At 36.9% G+C, this 17,555-nt stretch overlaps 1 protein-coding gene across 2 annotated transcripts in view; it reads left to right on the top strand.

Moving 5' to 3' along the window:
• The window catches only part of arhgef10 (Rho guanine nucleotide exchange factor (GEF) 10), a 99,838-nt gene that overhangs the window by 43,409 nt on the left and 38,874 nt on the right, over nt 1-17,555 (top strand). For both annotated transcript variants that reach the window (XM_015357889.2, XM_015357881.2), the window contains 7 exons: nt 278-394; nt 760-852; nt 2,644-2,814; nt 3,472-3,617; nt 4,474-4,649; nt 15,969-16,084; nt 17,184-17,311. In XM_015357889.2, coding sequence (XP_015213375.2) covers nt 278-394; nt 760-852; nt 2,644-2,814; nt 3,472-3,617; nt 4,474-4,649; nt 15,969-16,084; nt 17,184-17,311 — 947 coding nt within the window. The remainder of the gene's footprint in view (nt 1-277; nt 395-759; nt 853-2,643; nt 2,815-3,471; nt 3,618-4,473; nt 4,650-15,968; nt 16,085-17,183; nt 17,312-17,555) is intronic.

Here is a 17,555-nt window from a genome sequence, read left to right as displayed (position 1 = left end):
CTGAGCAAGGCCCTTAACCCCAGCTGCTCCAGGGGTGCCTTGTAAATGGCTGACCCTGTGCTCTGACCCCAGGCTTCTCTCCTTGTCTGTGTGTCTCATGGAGAGCAAGCTGGGGTATGCAAAAAGAAAAATTCCTAATACAAGAAATTGAATTCGGCCAATAAAGTGATCTTATCTTATACTTCCCTCATCAATGTTTTTCGACTGTGTTTCCAGTTGTCATGACATTGTCATAACATTCTCATTGCTCACTCGTCACTTGTTCTATTTTCCTAAGTTTTCCAAATCTATGGTATTGGATGCATACAGCGAGTATGTGAATCATTTCAGCACAGCCATGGGAGTTGTGAAGAAAATGTGTGCGTCAAAGCCTGCTTTCCTTGAATTTCTCAAAGTAAGTTGAATAAGGCATTTGGGCCTTCTTTGGTTTTCTTTACAACAGACTGATTTAATTATTAACACTATTCAACAGCAGAGTAAATTAATTATTTAGATGAATTTATGACTTGGAGTTTTAAGGCAATGGCCATCATTTTAGAAGTCATATGTATTCTTTAGACTGCAGTGCTTAAGAATATGTTCAATGGACTTTGGTGTGTATAGTGTACAGCTGAGACTTTTGTATGTCGAGCTTTTGAAAATTGCCTGCTGTAAGTATAATTATACACTTTCACAGTGTTTCATGATGTTTGACCACCTGGTTTGATAAAGGCACACCTTTTCCTTGGCTGTTATTCAAACCCTTGTCATGTTCCTTAGCACTGCCAGGAGAGCAGCAGTGATCGCGTAACTTTGTATGGGCTGATGATGAAGCCGATTCAGCGTTTCCCACAGTTTATTCTGCTGCTGCAGGTAAAAAAAAACAGTCATTTGAAATTGCGAGAAAATGAATTGTTTGGATAATTTCGAAACACGACCCTTATTGACTGTTAAACTGATGATGCTGTGCAATGTTCATATAACAAACAAACGTCCATTTTCAGTATCCTAGAATAACCATTGTAATAGGAAACTTTGAAAATGTCAAACAATATTTCCACAGACATTTAGTATCTGAGCACACCATATATCATTTCATGCAGTCCTTCTGTATAGTTAAAGAATATCAGCATTTAAGTTTAGCTTAAATGTTTTCTAATGATAGACACCCACTGTGATCTTATTTTGTGTTTTTACAACTAGTTTTTGTTTTAGATTTTAAGACAACAGATAGCATTTTACTTTTTTAGTCAGAATTTCAGTGTGCTGTATCATTCTCGTGAAACAACTGATTTAAAAGGCCGTTGTCTCATACTTAGGGGATTGTCATGGTCTGACAGAAATAAGTCCATCCTGGGTCAATCAGAATCAACAGACTCTTCAGCTATCTGCTTTTTGTCTCTTACAATGGCATTTTGGGGTCATTTGAGTTTTAGGGCTCTCTAATTGTAGTGTACATGACAGACAAGAAATCCAGAGTTGCTGTCAGGAGTGACTGGCAGTAAATAGCTAATTCTGATCAGTTAGTAACCCTGGAAAAGACCGAGACACTGCAGTACATTATCTCTGCAGTCTGGCTTTTCTTAAAAGAGGGTTAGTCACAAATATGAAATGTCGGATTAAAATTTTTGCCCAGTTGCAGTTAAAATTCACTTTTCAAAAAGTACTCAGTCATTAAAAAACAAATGTCTGAAAATGCAGTTTTCCAGCTTAACATGCTATATTTTGAAACTTGCATAATTGTAATGTACAGTAGCTTTCGTGCAACCCACAAGAGTGGCACTGCAGGAATTCCAAGTACTGAACAGACTTTTTGTGGAAGTTATTATTTCTTTTCCTTGTGGTCCTCTTCAAAACATCATGTGGAATTATTACCCAGTGGTTCCAGGAGCTTGCAAGAAAATTCAGATATTTTCTATTGCAGCCTATTTTGTGAAATTACAAACGTACAAAAATGATGCGTACACATACGTATTCAGACCTGTGACCTCAATGTCTGACAAAGCTCCAAAGGCAACAGATATGAGCTACAAGTACCCTTGTATAGTATGTTTGGGTTAGTCGCTATGAACACGTCTACAATCTTTGCACGCCAGGTTGGTGTGATTTTTTTTCAGATTGTTTTCCACGGCAAAGGGTTTACATACTTATTTGAATAATTGTGACTTGTTTTTTTTCTTTCATATCACTTTTTTGTTTTGTTTTTTTTAATGTGTGGAGTAGGTTATGTATACAACAAATATGAATTTCTTCTTCAATTTAGTGTCATGATTGCACGTTTTAAAGCAACAAAATGTGAAAACTGCAACTTTAAATATATCTCTAATTTATGGCATTTTTTAAAAAGGCTTTTCTGTTAATAGAGCAATTAACTAATTCAGTTCTTTACTTATTTTTTCATCTTGTGTGTTACAATGAGACGTCTAAGGAATATAATTGATGTGCTTTGACCAACAGATGGAGCCCTGCACACACATGCAAAGCTTTAATTTACTTTACTAGCAGAAAAGCTTTTAGATATTTTATATTTTGACTTGATAAGGGTACATTAATGGGTTTTTTTTATATTTTAGCACAAAAAGCTTCTTATGTAGACTTTTCACTTGCAAAATGTCTCCTATAACAAAAAAATAAAAACTGTCCTTGTTATGTTCATGGCTGTAGGACATGCTAAAGAACACTCCTAAAGGCCACCCTGACAGGCTGCCTCTGCAGATGGCTCTGACTGAACTAGAAACACTGGCAGAGAAACTGAATGAGCGGAAGAGAGAGGCAGACCAGCGCTGTGAAATTAAACAAATAGCCAAAGCCATGAGCGAGCGCTATCTCAATAAGGTACGCAGGCCTTATTTGTTTTTAAGATCGTGGCTTTTTTGTGAATGCAGGCTTTGTGGTACATGTAATTGTGGTGCAAAAGAGTGATTTTTTTAAGCATTGTGTTATGCAGTTTTAATTAAATGCTTTGCACAAGACCTAATATGATTCTGCTTTTCTTCTCTTATCCTGTTTATGGACCACTGTTGTGTTGATCAAACTGACATGTTTACTCTTTGGAATTATTGTTCTACCCCTTTATTCTCTACATAATTGAACACTTTAAAAACAAATGCTTGTAAGCCACATCCATACAGCAAAGTACAAAACCTTACTGTGCAGTATTGTATCTTGTACCTCTTGTTCTGTGGTACACAGTTCTCAAGTAACACACTCAAGGCATGTTCACCAGTAAAATGTCCTTTTAAAAATAATTGTATGGCCTGATTCCTTACTTTAGGCAGCTTTAGCATGTTTGGAAAAGAAGACTGCACTCACTGATTTCTGCTCTTCATCTTTTTCAGTGGGCTGCTTCAGCTATGAGGTTGGGTGTTGAAAATGAGCAAAATGTTTTTTTCACTGTTCGCAGCGTATCAGTTTTTGCTTCATAATTTAACCTCTGGCTTAAAGGTTTCTATTAATGTCCATGATCCTCTTCGTTATGGTTTGTGAATGCAGCTCCTGAGCAGTGGAAGCAGGTATCTGATTCGCTCGGATGACATGGTGGAAACTGTTTACAATGAGAAGGGAGAAGTGATCAAAACCAAGGAGCGCCGCCTGTTCCTCTTGAACGACGTGTTAATGTGCGCCACTGCCAACGTGAGGTAACGCCCCATTTTCACAACAGAGAGCTAGGGTCCAATGCACCACATTTTTAGGTCCCTTTACGTTTATGAGTATGTCTACAGTTTTGGCTTTAAAGGCTAAAAGTAAACCAGACAAAGTGAATCAATCAGTAACTTAGCACCCCATCTCAAAAGCATTCAAGAAACGTGTTTCGGACACATATAAGATAAGATCACTTTATTGGCTATATACAACTTCTTGCATTAAGAATTCATCTTTTCACATACCCCAACTTGCTCTCCACGAGACACACAGACAGGGAAAGTAGCTTGGGGTCAGAGCGCAGTGTCAGCCCTTTATACAGTCCCCCTGGAGCAGTTGGTGTTAAGGGCCTTGCTCGGAGGCCCAGCGAAGTAGGATTCTTCTGCCGGCCACGGGATACGAACCGGCAACCTTCCAGCCACAGGTGTAGATCCTTAGCTACAGAGCCACCGAACCGCCCCTAATATAGTACATATTAGGCCTGACAAGTATCTGGTCCATTTTCTAGCCTTTACAAACAAGATGTTTTCTTTCTCTTTAGACACTAGGGAATGTAAGCCGAAACATTTGTCTGGAAGGTGTGAACTCGTGCACACATGTGGTGTTTTAATGCCTTTTTTTGTGACTAAGGGCCATATTGATAAAGAATGTATCACTAGAATAGAGCTCTGCCTTCTTTAATAAGCAAAGATGTAGTATAGTACGTCTGAAATGTTCAGGTGGCTTTATTAAGCGTCACCTTAGGCATTTTATTTTTTTATATTATTTTTCTCTGAGTTGACAAGCGGTAAATTTCCTTCAGCAGAATATGTTGTATGGAAATGGCTCTGAGACTGTCCTGTGCTCTTGTAGATCACACCCTGAAGGCAGTGGGGCTGTCCCCTCCAGTCAGAAGTTCCTGCTAAAGTGGAGCATGCCTCTGAGCCACGTGGACGTAGTGGAATTTGGCTCCAGTGAAGATATGGGGGAGAACGTCCGATTCCCCCCACAGCACTCTGGAGAGAAAGTGGTTCTCAATGCAAAACCAAGTACGTACAGCTGAAGTTTGATTTAAGGACAATTAACCGGCATGGAGATTACAGTATGTTCCAGTCTTTTGGCAGCCAGCATCATTTGTACTACTTTTTGTGGAGAAAATAAAACTTAGGGTTTAATTCTGTTGTTTTTTGCGTCAAATTTTGCTTTTTGGTTTTATAACTGAGCAATTCCCTGACCTGTCTTTTATATCAACCAGCATTTAGTCCATACAGTGCCATTTCAAGCCTGGCCTACTGTATATCTTTCACCAAACCAACACTGCATTAGTGATCTCCAAACTGATCTTTGCTAGAATGCGGTGTCCTCAGGTTGCCGTGCAACAGTGGGCCTTGACAGACTGCTGCAAGCTTGCAGCTGTCATTAAAAAATACATTGCCTCTCCAATTAATGTTATCATTTCTGTAAGGAGCTCGCAGTGTGTCCAGTGATGTATGGCTCTGAGAGGTAGGCAAGTTGGATTGAAAGTCTTCCCCTTTTCCCTGTGCTCTCCAACGACTGGAGCAGAAACTAGGCACATTCAGAATTTGGATGGAAAAATAGAATACTAACTGGCAATTCCAAATTGAAGAACACATTCTATACTAATCCTACCATATCCAAGTTTGCTCTTGAAAATGTGTATGGACATATCACTGAAACTTACTGCGCATTTAATTATAGCCTCAAAAATGTAGCGAACATTTTTTTTTGCTATTCCATAAGAAAACATACATTTAAAATATAAATGAGTTTGTAATTCACAGATTATTTGGGATTTCACAGCATATTCTGCTTCAGTACTATAATTTGTCCTCAGACTCTGTTTCAGTCTGGTTTTCATTTGTTAGAAGTCATTTCCTTTTGGAGCTCTGAGTTATTGTGATGAGGCAAAAAGACTGCTGAGCCTTGAAATGCAGAGCCAGTAAAATCAATAGCTTTGCCAGTGGTAAACCCATTTGCAGATTAACTGTTGTACTAGCACCTTTGAAACATTGATGATAATCAAATAATTACAGCAATTACTTTCACTCCATAGCAAATCCCAAGAGATTTAAACTCAGAGACATGATTCTTTAGGTTAATGTAGAGTTAAATTACAATTTTAATGTACATTTGAATGTCTAGCTGCAAATTTTCATTATTATTGATTTATTTGTCTGACATCTGTATTCAAAATGACTTATATTTGTACCCTTTCATATAGTTGGGTTAAGTTTACATATTACGCCTAATATAACATTTCCTTGCATAACAGTACAATGGTAGTGTCTCACCTGGGAACCCACAACCTTCCAGCTTACAAAGCTGGGAACACCAAACACTGTTCTACAATAATCATACATTCAGTATTAAACAAATAAAAACCATACTGAGAATATGTCCTTAATCAGCACCTTCAGGGAAGTGTGTAGTGCTTGGTAGAAACCTTTACATCTTTATTAATAATAATTACATCGGATTATATTAACAATTTCATACTTAATGCCTTGAATTACAGTCCAGTAGTTAAGGAAAAGAGTCGGTTTCCAATGCAGTCCTGACTGTCTTTGGTCTGGTTTCCTAATGGACTTATCAGTGCATATTTCAAATCTCCCTAGGTTAAGCTGCTTTTGATAAAAGCATATTTAGCATGAATTATCCTTAATTTAATTTTCTTTTTATTACATTTCAGTGTTAGATCTAACACTATCTTGGAAACTTCTGCCATGGTCTTCCATGTTCCACTCTAAATGTTCTCTGGTAATCAGGAACAGTTTTTCTTTAGCTTGACAGATGTTGCCTGTGATCTGTTGCTGTCTGTCCCACGCTTCCATGAAGCACAAAGCACATATTTTTTGAATTATAGTGTCTTTTTAACAACTGTGAAAAAAATGAAAACTCTGTCTCAGCAAACGTCATGCATGGCATTCACTTAATGAAGTTATTGGTGTAATGAACATGAACACGTCACAGTATCATAATTGGACTTTATGTTTTGCGGAAATGAGCACTTGTCTCCTAAATGAGAATCGAAAACCAAATCCACTTGTAGTTTATAACACAGACCATGAGTAATTTTTCTCTCCTGTCTGTGGCTATGGTTAAATGACTGGATTGCTGCTCAACAAACCTCTCACATAAGAAATGTTAAACCAGACATACATGAACTCGTATCAGGTGTCACCAAATCTTACTGCGGCTTGTTGTGGGTTATGTTCAAAGCCTACAATCCCCTTAATTTGTGTTATTCTGCATGCTACAGATTTTTCTTACATACTGTGAGTTTTTTTTACTTTTTTATCTTCTTGCTGCTAGTAGAATTGAGACATTGTGCTGTCATTTTGAATTGCATTTAGTAAAATTAAATTCTTGCCTTTTCATTAATGCATAAGCTAAAAGCATCCCTTCATTTTTTCTGTTTTTTCAATGTAAGTGGTGTGCCATTGGCCAGTGTAACTTAATTACTGCTGGGTACATATTCCTTATTTATTAGCTACATGTAATATTGAGATAATACACTGTATAACTCTTGGTTGGCTGTCTTACTAGAGCCTGTCTTCTTCAATGCATTTGATATTATGCTGAGTTAGAGGTTTGGCATTCATGTGTTGAGCAGATAGCTGGAGCCATAGGACATGCAGTCATGACAGTACAGTGGTCTGTGATGTTGGTCAGCAGACTATGTAGGCACCGGTGTAGAAAAGGGGAAGGTCTTTACTGGGAGATATGCTTTTCACCTTAAAGAAATAATCAACCTGAACTATCAGGATGGAAATGACACTTAACAGTTTTACCACCTTGCAGCACCAGAAGGTAAGCAAGGTTAGTGCTGTAAGTGATGGTGGTTTTCCATGTTCTTAGCAGTAGGTAGTTCCTCTATATGAACCTGGATCTCCAAACCATAGTCCCGGAAAAACTTTTAAGCATTTACCTGGAGGCGTTGTCTTTTAAATGAGTCTTTAAACAAAAGCCCTGACTACATGCCCACAGATGGGTTACATGGCACTGAAAGGAGTTACTATTTAATCTGGGGCTGAAGAGCTGGTATTTTAATATTAATAAATATACAGAGGGTAATATAAATGTTACCTTATGAGGAGGCCGTATTTAGATTTTATGAGGATGTGCACTTGAAATCATAGGAAAGTGTGGCATAATGTGCGTGCTTTACCTACTGCAATAAAAATAGATTTTAAGCCGCAGATTTGGAATTTGAACAATGAAACATTTTTTCTCATCAGTTTTTTTTTTTGAAAGCTGATCTCTTTCAAAGCCTCCCACCCAACACTCTGAACCGCTGACCTGGGAGTCCTACTGATTCAAGCTCCTCAGACTCCAGCATCTGTGGTCACTGCAGGATCTTGGGCTCTGAGAGGAGCACATCTGGCTTACGCCTCTGCCTTGAAACAGTAGTTCTGCTAATACCATGACATGTTCTAGATGTTGTGCATGGCCCTGTCTCTGTTTTGTCCCTCACAACTGCGCCATGTGTCAATACACAGGTACAGTAGTACATGAAGCTGACCAGTGGACCTATTAAGTATCATAACTTTCATCTTAACTTTTGAGGTGGGGAATATTTGACATTGGATTGACATTGGATATGAATATTTCTAAAACAAAATTGAAGTTTACACGGAAATATGTTGTTTATAATCTTTGTTTTGTTTTCCTCACAGAAGATGGAAATGTTGTGCCCAATGTAGCCTCTTCCACCTGGGCTTCCCATTTTGTATCTCTAGTTGACGTTTTCATTGTCTACATAAAGCGTGATGCATTTGTCTACTGACAGGTGTTTGCCCAGTCTTGAGTTTGATCTAAATGATCTGTTTGGTCTAAGTTTCATCCTATTTTGGTATCATCTGCAAACCTCACTGATTTACAAACTATAGCAGAATCTCAACTCTTTAGGAAGATCAGTGGTCCCCGTACAGAGTTTTGTACTCCACTTCATCACCTGAGCATACACTCCTTATTTGCACTCTCTTTAATTTAAACCAATTCTCAATCCAAACACACACATAATACCAAATGCCTTCTACCTATAATTATTAAAAGCCATCTAAACATTTGATCTGTGTGTAGGCCTTACTGTTGTTGCCTGTTCAAAGAACTCTTAAGACCTTTGTTATGCAAGACCTTCCTTTGCTAAATCCATTTTGATCATCCCCTCTCATTTCCTGCAGCTCCACTTCTAGTGCTGTCGTAAGGAGGAACTGGATTTTAGGATATTTCACAGGTGTAGAAACATAACCCAAGTCATGAATCACAGGTTAGAGGAGTATTTTGTAGCATTACAATTTGTAACCCATCTCTGGGAAGACTGTGATTACATTTGTGTAAACTACATTAGAAAAGTAATCAATATTGGAATCCAGTAAGTGAGGCAATCAATAGGTTATAGGCTGCAATAAATACTAAGCACTGCTGTTCAAGAGCATCTGTCTTATTGTATTGAGTATAACACAGACAATGTATTGAGTGGTAAGTGAAGTTATATATAAGGATGTTGAAATGTGAGGTTTGGCACTGGTGTAGGATTGATTCCTTGGGTCTTCGGTTGTCTTCAGTTTGATTGCACCACATAGTAAGACATATTCTGGGTGAACAAACGGTCAGGACACCCACCAATCAGTGTGAAGGTGTGTATGGGCTAAAAAGCTTTTTGCAATGAGGGATCGTGAATTCCAGTTTCACTGGGGACTTGGAAGAGCTGTGCTGAAGAAAACCTATAAACATTAAAACAATCATTGTCTTAAGATCTTCTGTCTCTCGTATGAAGTACAACTGCATGGTAGTTAAGGAGGAAGTTATGTAAATGTATTTTAATTAATGGGCAGAGACGTTAATGCCTTAATAGTGAAGTAAAGAAATGTGGATTACAAAATGAGGTTTCAGGATCCATACTTAAAGGAAAGACTGGTATTTCACACATTGGAAAAGCTAAAAAATAGTTTTTACTGTCACACTTTCAGATAAAGTAGATGCTGTTACAGAACTAAAAATATAGTTTGGAATTAAAATTTTAATAGGTTTATTCATATTTTCAAAGCCATCTGGTGATATCTGTATCTGTATCTATTATCAAATAAAACCATTGATCATTGGTCATGTACAGTAGGTCTGTTGTAAACAATTAACACTGTGTCATAAACCATTTAAAATTTACCTTTATACCATTTGTTTTCTTATTTAAGAAAACATTACAAAACTTTACTAGTTATGTTAATAGTGCACAATTTTAAGAGTTAATGGTCAGTGTTGTTCATTTTTGTGGTACTGTATGTGCTATTTTTTATGAATAATTTACTTCTATTAGATGGGGTTTGAAACAAATAACTAATTATGCTTTAAATCACTGTTTCCGTTAAAGTCATATTTAACCACAGGCTCAGCAAACATTTACAATCAGAGAAGTGAACACCAAGTTTAATGTGCAACACAGAAATAATGAATCAATAAGGACATACTCTTATACTTAAGTTAGAAAGAATTAGGACACAGTGATTTACAAGATGTGTTTCTTTCTGTAGAGTTTGTTTTTTACCATAAATATTTGACAACTAGCAAAGTTCATTTTGGTCTTCAGGACATTTTCAGGAGAGAACAGATTCGTGTATTTAACAAGATAAAGTACAAATAATTAAAATTCCTGTCTTGTAGACCATATGATTTATATCAAAAGGACTAGAGGCTACATAGGAAGTAGATTTAAAAAATAAACATTCTCACATCATGGTTTGGTTTCTTTGTAATTGCAGAGAAAAGCTTATTTGCATCTTAAATTGTACCAGTAATAAAGAAAAAAATGTTCTTTAATACTTTTAAAAGTTATATCAAAGAATGCAGATGCTTAAGCTTGTGAGGTTTTATGTTGATGTAGAAACCCAGCAAAAATACCATAAATGAGATGTTCTGACACAATAGCACTTTTCATTTTTAATAATTTACAGTATATGGAAGAAAATTCATTATTTAAATGAATTTTGGTTTTAGGAGTTCTCTGTGAAAAGAATTCTTCAAAGTGTGCAAACAAACAAATCCTTCTTTCCTAATTTCTTAGGACAAAATAAAAAAGGCCTCCAAAGTGCTGGATAGGGAGGACAGCTGTGGTTACCTTGGTAACTGTGAAAGAGAATGTGTCTGCAAATAAATACGCAGAATAGCTTTTGTGCAGCTGTGAAAAACTACACTAGTCAAACAAAAGGGTGACTGGAAATCTGCTGCTTACTCGTACTGAAGTGGTACTGCAGTCCAGGTTCTAGAAATGTGTTTTTATTTTAGATATAATACATTACATGCAGAAGATATGCACATTTCTTACATATGAATATTCAATATAATAACATTATATATACTTATATTCAATATGTATTTCTTATATAGCAAGACAAAAAATGTCTAATGTAGTTACAGTTGTCTTTGTTAGAGTGTATGGATTAGGTGGGAAATTAAAAAGTAAGTGTAAAAAGACAGATAAGTTCCCTAATTATGTATAGGGTATTTTTTTCTGTATGTTCAATACCAACTTAGTTGTTTTTCTGCACAGACTACTGTATTATTTTTTAAAATGAAAATACATTGCTATTAGCTGTCTTCTTTGATTATCAAAACTTTATCTGTGGTCACTACATCTTCTGCTCCATAATTTATTACCTCGAAATTGAGTCAGGACTGAAACTACCAGACAAATGTTTGAAAAGTTTAAAGATGGAATCCATTTACATAGTTAAAGTATTAAATTGTAGTCTCAACTGCGGTAGGTAAATGAATTTGTGAGACGTCTTAGGGATTTTCTGTGTTCAAGTTTTAATTTCAGTTAAATTCACTAGAAAATGGTCGACGTAATTTCAAATACTTTACAAAAGTTTCTTACCTTGGTTTAGAAGAAGCTGAAACATACATGATATAAAATAGTGAAATACGTTTAGAAATATATTTAAATTTTGTTGAAAATTTCAAAAGAACATGTACATGAGTACTCTAATAATGAGCCTGATTGATTTGGTGTACAAGTATTGTATTTTAAAGACAATTGTCCATACACTCCTTTTCATTGTGCAGAATCGAAATTAAATATCTAAAGCTAAAAGAAATTTTAGCCTTTTAAAACATCAATTCCTATGTGTCTATTACACTTTGCTATCCAGTCAGGGTTGTTATGTATCTGTTTTGACTTATTCCACTATGAATAGGTAATGAACATGGGAAGGCTCATAGCAATGACATAACTATTTGCTGTTTCATTCATATACTGTATGTTATTTAAATGCTTTTTTTGCATTTCACAGATGCTTTTCATCCATCTGGAAAAGTAAAGTTCGAATTTTGTGGCACATTGTGCTCTTTAAAAAAGCATGGATTGGACAGGAGATTCACGATCTCCAGGCCCTATTTCATTAGACGTTAAAATCTAAGCAAAGCCATACCCCACGGCTCATTGGATAGAATTTCTGCTTGCATCAGTCTTGTTAGGCCAGAAGGGGTTGTCTTCCAGAAAATGCAGCACTGTACTCCAGTATGGGTCTAGGAGGGGCAGTCTGCTAGGTCATAGTGACTTTGTGGGTGTTACACATACAGTAACTTTTCCTAAAACAGGTATTGGAATCCAATATACTGTAGATCTCATAAAAATAAAAGAAATTAAGCGGGTCTCCTCACCAATGAGATGTCATGTGTGTTTTTATCATTTTCTTGTGTCTGAAATATTATTTCCCATATTATCTCGTTTAATTATTTTTGAGGAGGAGTGTTAACAAGTATTTCACAGTATGCAACCTACTGAACTATATCCATGTGAATTTCTGTTGAAAAGCTATAGTAAAGGCTCTGTGGCTAAGGATCTGCGCCTGTGACTGGAAGGTTGCTGGTTCAAATCCTGCAGCCGGCAGAGGAATCCTACTCTGTTGGGCCCCTGAGCAAGGCCCTTAACCCCAACTGGTCCAGGGGTGCTGTACAATGGCTGACCCTGTGCTCTGACCCCAGGCTTCTCTCCCTGTCTGTGTCTCACGGAGAGCAAGCTGGGGTATGCGAAAAGACGAATTACTAATACAAGAAATTGTATAGAGCTAATAAAGTGATGTTATGTTATGTTATATAGGATGGCTCAAAGACATGCAATCTTTCATCAGACAATGTATAACAAAAACAAATGTTAATCTAATTATTTGAAAATATGATGGTGTATATTATATACAGTATAATACAATGTAAAAGGTGCATTGGAAAATATATAATTATATTTTATATATAAGCTTTGTAAGATTTCTTTGTAACATTTCCCTTACAGTATATGAAGATTAGTAGAAATGTGTGATGTACAGTAGATGGACGCAGCAAAGTACTGTGTTTTTTTTAACCTTCTTGAAGGAGCTTTGGCTGAATAAAGAAAAGAACTAGCTGAATTTGTTCCCTGTTTGTGAACTTAATGACACTGTTCATCCTGTTGTGCAAATAAGTTGTATTGATCTGTTCTTTTCGATGCAGTTTAAATAATTTGTTATCCATGAGCAGTAATGGGGGATCTGCACTCACTGATACTTCACATATCCATCTGCTCATTTTTATTTCTGTGATAAATCCATTGTGATGGCATGTGAAAACAGTCTAAGGTATAATAAGTCAGGATAATGTAATGAAACATTAATTAAATAACACAACAAACTAGTTCTTTGCATAATCCATTAGGAAGTATGTTTGCTAAATGTAATTAATGCTGATAGCAAAATAATGTATCCACTCCAATTTAACTGTAAATCAACGACAATAGTCTAATGGCCAGAGAGTTATGACGAAAAAGATGAGGTTATTTTCAGAGTTGCAGAATGCTCAGCTGTTCTTTAATGTATATTGTGCAGGACCCATCACTAGCCTCTAGTTCTCTGTACTAACCACAAGAATTTACGGTCTTTCAGTGTCAAAGAAAAGGTAACTCATTACCAGATAATGAAAGGCGTCGCCAATAAATCTGTCCTCTGCTTTCCAGTTTGGGATATACACGGAAACTTAAGCAGTCTTTTGTAACGAGCAAGGCAGAGAGCTTTACAATGATTACTTTGTAGCCTGATTTCAATTACCATGCTGGACACAGTGAGAGTTCGCGTTTGAGCAACGTTTGGCCGCTGAAAAGCACAGTGTGGTTAAATAATGGTTTTTAAATGAATGTTCCTTAGGCTTGAAAAGGTTTCCCTTGGTAAAAGAGGCATGGTACATTTATTTGTGCAAATGTGTAGACGAATCTTTGTGTATCACAAGAACCAACTACGTCTTTCTCATCAATTTGTATCATTGGAAGTGAATGATTAGTTGCTTCACCATACATCTGATGCAAAAAACGAATTTCTTTTTGTACCATAGCCCTGAAAACATTCAGAAAGTACATTTTGTTTAATGACATAAAAAGGGGAAATAGATTAAACAGATGCTGATCAGTCTGGTGAACCCACAGTGTTGGCTCTCGTGCCAATTAATGTCATTGCTCTCGCAGTGGTGTTGTGGTTTTGGGAGAGACAAGTGCCAAGGGTGAAAAAGTTCCCACCCGTTTAGAACTGTGCAGCCTTTCCATTAGCGGGGCCTCATGCAGTGGGAAACGAAAAACAAGCCAAAAATGGCAAACATGACGGTTTCTTTCATAATTGGCATCTCGTGACAAGCACCTTCTGTGGGTCTGACAATCATTTGAATCTACTCATAACTTTTGCTAATAACATCTGTTGCTTTCAATTTTAGATGTCAAAGTGTGATTATGTCTCCGTTTTCTCAATGACAGCGAAAAACAAAATATGCTGAAGAAGCATGGTAAATTTGTGTCATATTAGGCTTATTTCACATCTTATTTTGTATTATTAAAGAATCCATAGTTTCATAATAATATATCATTGACCTCCCAGTATCATTTTTACCAATCTGTTTAGCAAAATATGTCAGCATGTACTGAACCACTTTAGAAATGTAACAATTTCATCCATCAATTTTCTAACTGCTTCTTCCAGTTCAGAGTAGCAGGGGAGCTGGAGCCTTTCCTGACTAGTAACGGGTACAAGGAAGGGTACACCCTGGATGGGACACCAGTCCATCACAGGGAACACACAGACACGCACAAGCTCACCCACAGGGCTAATTTTCCCAGGAACCAGTTAACATACAAGTATGTTTTTGGAGTGTGGGAGGAAACCAAAGCACCTGGAGAACACCAGCGTGAAAACAGGAAGAACATAAAACACACAGATTGCACCCCGGGTCTGAAAGTGAACCCAATGCCACAGCACTGCAAGGCAGCAATTGTACCACCATCTAACCATTGTACCACCATGCCACCCACACAAAACTCCAACCCTCATACTTAGTTATGCAGTGCTAACCTGAGTATGATATATTGAAAGGTTGTTAGATTGCCATGTAGAATGCTAGAGCTCATGTCTCTAGTTTGTTACCTTGTGAGTGTTCAACAAGTGTAACAACACATACTGTACTCTACATTGCTGTGGAGTCTTTGACATTTTTCTTTGGTTATTGTTTAACATGAGAGTGTTTTCATCTTTATGTAGAATGCAGAAACATATTTCTGTGGCACAGTAAGGGATGTTTTAACCATTTTGTCTTGAACTAACTACCATTTTGAATTTGAACTTAATCCTAATCCTGCATGTATGTTTTTGAGGTATAGAAAACAGTTTCCTAGCTTTATTGATATATAGAGAAGGGCAAATGACATTAATGGGAAGAAACACTTGTCAGAAAATCAATTAGAATTAATTATTACAGTAAATATAATGGGATAGTTGCTATAGCGTTTCATATTTACTTCTTATGTATAGTTTACTTTGAGGTGTCCCTCCAGTTATTGACGTTTCAGATCAGCGTGACTTAAAAATGACTAAACGACTCATCTCTTCTCATTCAAACAAAACTGTATAAACAGGCGACAGTGTTAGAATTGTAGAAAGCATTTAGTAGTGATTAAATTGTTGTGCGTGTAATGTATACTGCATTCCCTATATTGTAACTAATGATTGTGTCTAAAATGTCTGAAGCATTATACGCAACACAAAACATAAAAAAGATAGTATGTGTATAAAGGTGCTGTATCCATGCACAAAAGACTGCAGTCCTTAACAACACTGCAGTTGCACAGTCATGGCTCATGGCAAGAGTACGAGAGAGCACTCTGGAAATGTTGCTGCTAAAAATGCAACCAGATTTACTCACTAGGGCTCCCAGTGTCCATCAGTAAATCACTAGAATCTACCAATATTGCCATGAGGTATCTATACATAACTTCTGCTACATGACAGGTCTTCAATGTTCTGCTTAGTTTTATCATTTTTTTTTCTTCTCCCTATTTGTCACAGGTAAACTCTACATGGGACCAGGACAGTTGTACCAGGATTTGCAGAATTTAATCCACGATCTAAATCTTGTTAACCAAATCACACACATGATTGGAAGTCTGAAAGGACACTATCAGGTAAGTAAACAGAGCTACGGGCCTTCTGTAAAATGTAAGTTTCCAACAGAATCCTTTCAGTGTCTTTTTACAGAAGAGGTAATAAATATAATGTTTTACTCTGATTTAAGTATTACATCAAGTAAACTTATTAAGTGTTTTGTCATTTCTGGATATCGGTTATTTTGAAGCTATTCTGACAATGCTTTCACTGTACGACTGGGAACAGGTTGAAGAGTTAAAAACACCTCTAGATCAATTGTTTATCACCTACATCAATTTCCCTACGGGTTTAATAAAGTATTATCTATCTATTTTATGTATGCATGTAAGAATTCCCTTAAAAATCAGACACAGCACCACAGTGATGAGACTGAGGTTTAATCTATTACAAGAGCCTTGCTGCCCTTGTTCAGTGGTCTGTATTTCCAGAGTTTTTCTCATGGTTGATAACTCAAAGGTAATGGCATTCAAATTCATAATCTTTATATCCGTCGTGTACATTTCCGGCATCTAAATGGAACACGATTCTTGGTACTTGTTTCCATGGGTGTTTTAAAGGAGCTGGCTGTAGCACTGTTTGGCACTGTGTTAATGTTACTGGCGCCTATGGCCTGTCACTGAAAAGATTTGTCTGGAGCTGTGACCCAGCAGGGAAGAGCCCCCAAACTCTGACAAATATTGTTCTACAGCTGTTCGGACTGTTTTGCCCTGTATTGTATGTTTAATAAGAAAATGTTTTTACAGCGTAGCTTTTCTGGTCCCTTCAGAGATCAATCAAAATGGCAGTAGGCAAACTGTGTGGAGGCCAAAGTTTCTGCAGGGAACATGTGCTTTGTATAACTGAATTAAGTTTAAAAGGTCAATTTTTGTTAGATATTTTAAGCTCCGGGCACCAGATATTTTTTCTAGGCATATACATATTACGTAATCTTTCTGAGCATTTTGTATTTTTTTTATGTTTCTGAGAGGGCAGAAAAAAGAGATGAGGCTGAGAAGAACAAGCACAGTTCCATTCCTCTCTTCCTCTTCTTCCTCTAGACAGATTGTTGCCTTGTGAACCCCAACACTTGTTGTAGTGCTTTCGTTGTAACTTGGCTGTGAAATTTTCCGTCTTTAGAATGTAAACCAAGCCGTTGCTCAGGACTGGATCTCGGGACTCCAAAGACTGATCTTTAAAAAGGAAGAAGAGATCAGAGCAGCAGACCGCTGTAGGATCCAGTTACAGCTCCCCGGGAAGCATGACAAGTTAGTCTCCAATTTTGTGAACAGACAGTTGTGCAGATATTAGAACTTTTTCAGGATAAAATCTAGTTCAGTTGTTGTGCAGAATTAGCTATTTTTTGTCATTACTGCAGGTGTTTTTTTTTTTAATTGTTCGTAGTACACAGCGCAGTTCATAGGAAATAAAGACCATGCTGTAAGAACATTACAAATGAGACATTCTCGAAAGCAACATTACAAATAAGAGGAGGCCATGCAGCCCATCTAA

This window comes from Lepisosteus oculatus, chromosome 2 (assembly GCF_040954835.1).
Source record: "Lepisosteus oculatus isolate fLepOcu1 chromosome 2, fLepOcu1.hap2, whole genome shotgun sequence".
NCBI lineage: Eukaryota > Metazoa > Chordata > Actinopteri > Semionotiformes > Lepisosteidae > Lepisosteus > Lepisosteus oculatus.
The sequence above is the reverse complement of the archived record's forward strand: the minus strand, read 5'-3'. Positions and strand labels throughout refer to the sequence as shown.